The sequence below is a fragment of the Coregonus clupeaformis genome, chromosome 15 (genome assembly GCF_020615455.1).
Source record: "Coregonus clupeaformis isolate EN_2021a chromosome 15, ASM2061545v1, whole genome shotgun sequence".
Lineage (NCBI taxonomy): Eukaryota > Metazoa > Chordata > Actinopteri > Salmoniformes > Salmonidae > Coregonus > Coregonus clupeaformis.
The window spans coordinates 30,553,457-30,557,070 of record NC_059206.1 but is presented as its reverse complement, the minus strand read 5'-3'; the positions used below and the strand labels follow the sequence as shown (position 1 = coordinate 30,557,070).

Genomic DNA, 3,614 nt, shown 5'->3' with positions numbered 1-3,614 from the left:
CTGTAATCAGTTGCCCGCCCTAGTATTTGTTTTTTCCATGAATTCAACAGAATAATACAATTTCTTCTTTCCCCCTGTAAAGTCAACTGACTTTATTCTTTAAGTAGACAATTAAATATGTTATATATTATCAAATATATAATATATTTAAGTAATAAGGCCAGAGGGGTGTAGTATATGGCCAATATATCACGGCTAAGGGCTGTTCTTAGACACGACGCAACTCAGAGTGCCTGAATACAGCCCTTAGACGTGGTATATTGGCAATATACCACAAACCCTGAGGTTCCTTATTGCTATTATAAACTAGTTACCAACGTAATTAGAGAAGTAAAAATTAATGTTTTGTCATACCTGTGGTATACGGTCTGATATACCACGGCTGTCAGCCAATCAGCATTCAGGGCTAGAACCACCCAGTTTATAACATAGAATCATTGACTATACATCTTTGACTATACAACTGTGGAAAAGGAGAACCACAATAAGGCAGAACAGATCTGCCTACAGCTGGCTGAGGTTTTTTACATTATGTGTGTACGGTAAGTGTTTCTGCCTTGAAGTGTGTATGTGTGTGTGTGTGCATGCAGTGTGTTAGACACGAACACGTTAACGGTGTGAGTGAATCGCCAGAACATGGCAATCATCCGTGTGTGAGTAGTCTTTGCCGGATAGCTGAAAAGGTCCAGAGAAAAGAGAGGGCGAGAGAGAGACAAAAAAGGATGTGTTGTAGACAGGTGCATCAGCAAGCCTGGTGAATATAAAACACCTTATTTTCTTTTGTCAATTAGTGGTTCGAAACTAAAGGGGAACATGCAAGTACCTGCAGTGCTTTTGCAGAGAGAGGGAGAGGGAGAGAGATAAATAAAGTGAGAAAGTGATGGGGGGATGAGGGCAGAGAGAGGACAGCGCAGCAGTGCAGCCTAGTGGTTGTTCATTAATGTGCACCACAACTGTTACCAGGAATACCTGTCACTCCATAACAGCCATACTCAACATGCGGGACGGATCCAGAACGGGGTCAATACCAACTAAATTCGGTCGGGATTCGATTACTGGTATCATATGAACACACATAAGCAGGGACGGACTGGGACCAGTAATCGGATCTGGCATTTCTAACACACTGGCCCATTTCTTTCCTTCAGGCCCCCACACAGGCCCATTTCTTCCCTTGATTATTATGATATTATTAGCTAGATCATCATCATTACGCCAAAAACCAATTTAGACAGGCCCACTAGGCTAAAAATGGACAAACCCATCTAGCATTTCCCGAAATTCCAGATGGCAAGTCCGCCACTTGCACATAGACCTGGACAATGTGTAGAATTGCAAGAACTTACCTTTAAAACTACTAAAATGTTCCCTTCACGCCATGGCATAATGTGTAGAATTGCAGGAAATTAGCTTTAAAACTGCACATTTGTCTCTCTGCCAACAAGAGGTGTGTGAACAGTTTGAACAGTTTGGGGTCGCATGGTTTGCTATTGGCCTGGTACTGATTCCCATTCCTGAGCCACACACTCCAGTATCCATTCTGAGGGCTCAGTGTAATGGCACCCTTCCGGTTGCTGGACTCTCTGGTCACTCCTAAATCCCAATCAGTCTTCCCCTTGACCTGCACCTCATAGTAGAATCTCCCTGAGGAGAAGCCCTTCTTTCCAAGGATACCGGTACATGAGGAAAATGTCTTTGGGTTGTCAGGGAGATTCTGTCTTCTGTCTACATGTCTCACTTGTTTCCTATCCTCAGAAAGGATGAGACCGGGATGTGCTGTATCAGGGTCCAGAGTCACATCCACTGCATACTGCTGAATCCTCTTCATTTCAGTATCACACGTCAACTTCTTCACTTCACTCCAGAGTGTCTCCTCCAGCTGAGACACAGCTCTCCTCATGTTCCCCACACCCAGACTGGTGTGAAAACTGATCTCAGACCAGTCCTTGGTGGGAGGAAGGCTGCAGAGGGATGGGGAGCTCTGGAGGAGGTGGAGGTGGTCCTCAGTGTGTGAGAGCTGCTCCATCTCAGTGCTTCTCATCTGTAGCTCAGTGATTTCCTGCTCCAGCTCTATAATGATTCCTTCAGCCTTCCTCTCTGCTGCTTTCTGCTTCTCTTCAACCACCTCAATGAACTCAGCCTGGCTTTTTTCTATGGAGTGCACCATAGCATTAAAGACCTGCACACCATTTGCAATTTCTCTTTCTGTGTTTCTCTTGCTAAGCTCTATTGAGTGTTTGATCTCCTGAACCTTCTGAAGTCGCTCCCGGATCATCTGCTGCACTTCTGCCTCTGTCTTCCCCAGCTGAGCCTTCCTCTGTCCATACTCTTCCTCTAGAGGGACGGTGTAGTGAGTCTTGTGGTCTGTTTTTATACACAAGACACAAACACACGTCTGGTCAGTCCTGCAGAACAGCTCCAGGAGTTTGTTGTGCTCCTTACACATCCTGTCTTCTAGGTTCTCCACAGGGGCAATCAGCTTGTGTCTCTTCAGGGCTGGGGCTATCTGATGAGGCTGCAGATGAGTTTCACAGTAAGAGGTCAGACACTCCAGGCAGGACTTCAGGGCCTTGAGCTTCGTCCCAGTGCAGACGTCACAGGCCACTTCTCCAGGCTTAGTAGGACATTGTTCTGGGCTGCTGGTAGCTTTCACTTGAACTGACTTCCTGAACTGAGCAGCCATCTCAGAAATGAAAGTATTAACAAAGAGAGCTGGTCTTCTATCAAACACATTTTTGCACATTGGACACTGGCACAGGACAGTGGTATCCCAGTACTTTCTGATACAGATCTTGCAGAAGTTGTGTCCACATGGAGTGGAGACTGGCTCAGTGAACACATCCAGACAGATAAAGCACAGGAACTGCTCTTCGGACAAGAGACTGCTGGAGGATGCCATATCTAGACAGAGACCAAAGAAGAAACCATAAAGCATTTACTGGAATCACTCAACTCACAATACTTTATTTAGGTCATAGTTCATGACCTTATGTAAAGTATCTTTGAGTGTCCTAAAAATAGGCACATGCAAATAAAATGTACTATCATAGTTTCAACTCTAGAGTTGTCAAGGTGATACACTACTAGCCAATCTTGATAAATGTTTTTATAATAATATAATATGCCATTTAGCAGACGCTTTTATCCAAAGCGACTTACAGTCATGCGTGCATACAACTGTACGTATGGGTGGTCCCGGGGATCAAACCCACTACCCTGGCGTTACAAGCGCCGTGCTCTACCAGCTGAGCTACAGAGGGAATAGTCCTGAAATAATCATACAGATCCAGGTAAATCTCAACTCACCTGTGTATAAGTGACTGTGGCTGCTTTCTGTGTTCTTTCTGTTTGTAATAAGGCCTGAAAACTGTGTAGTTGTTCAAAAAAGATTTATTAAAGACTTCTGTGTACAATACACTCTCAGTCTCTCGTCTTAAGTTTTACTTCAGCAAACTATGTGAAACTCCTCCTCATCTAATAGTGTTATGCAATTTTATACACTTGCTGGAAGACTTAACTCTTTACATGGCTGAACTTTCTGTCTTTCTTTCGTCAATCAGTGGTTAAAAACAAGAGGAAAACATGCAAGTACCTGCAGAGTTTTAACATTGAGA

At 44.1% G+C, this 3,614-nt stretch overlaps 1 protein-coding gene across 1 annotated transcript; it reads right to left on the bottom strand.

The window, feature by feature from the left end:
* Positions 1–441: 441 nt before the first annotated feature.
* Positions 442–2,899, bottom strand: LOC121583504 (E3 ubiquitin-protein ligase TRIM7-like). Its single transcript, XM_041899647.2, has 2 exons — positions 1,458–2,899; positions 442–463 (listed from the first exon to the last, which is right to left on the bottom strand). Exons 1-2 carry the CDS (start codon positions 2,897–2,899, stop codon positions 442–444), a joined length of 1,464 nt encoding a protein of 487 aa, XP_041755581.2.
* Positions 2,900–3,614: the final 715 nt, after the last annotated feature.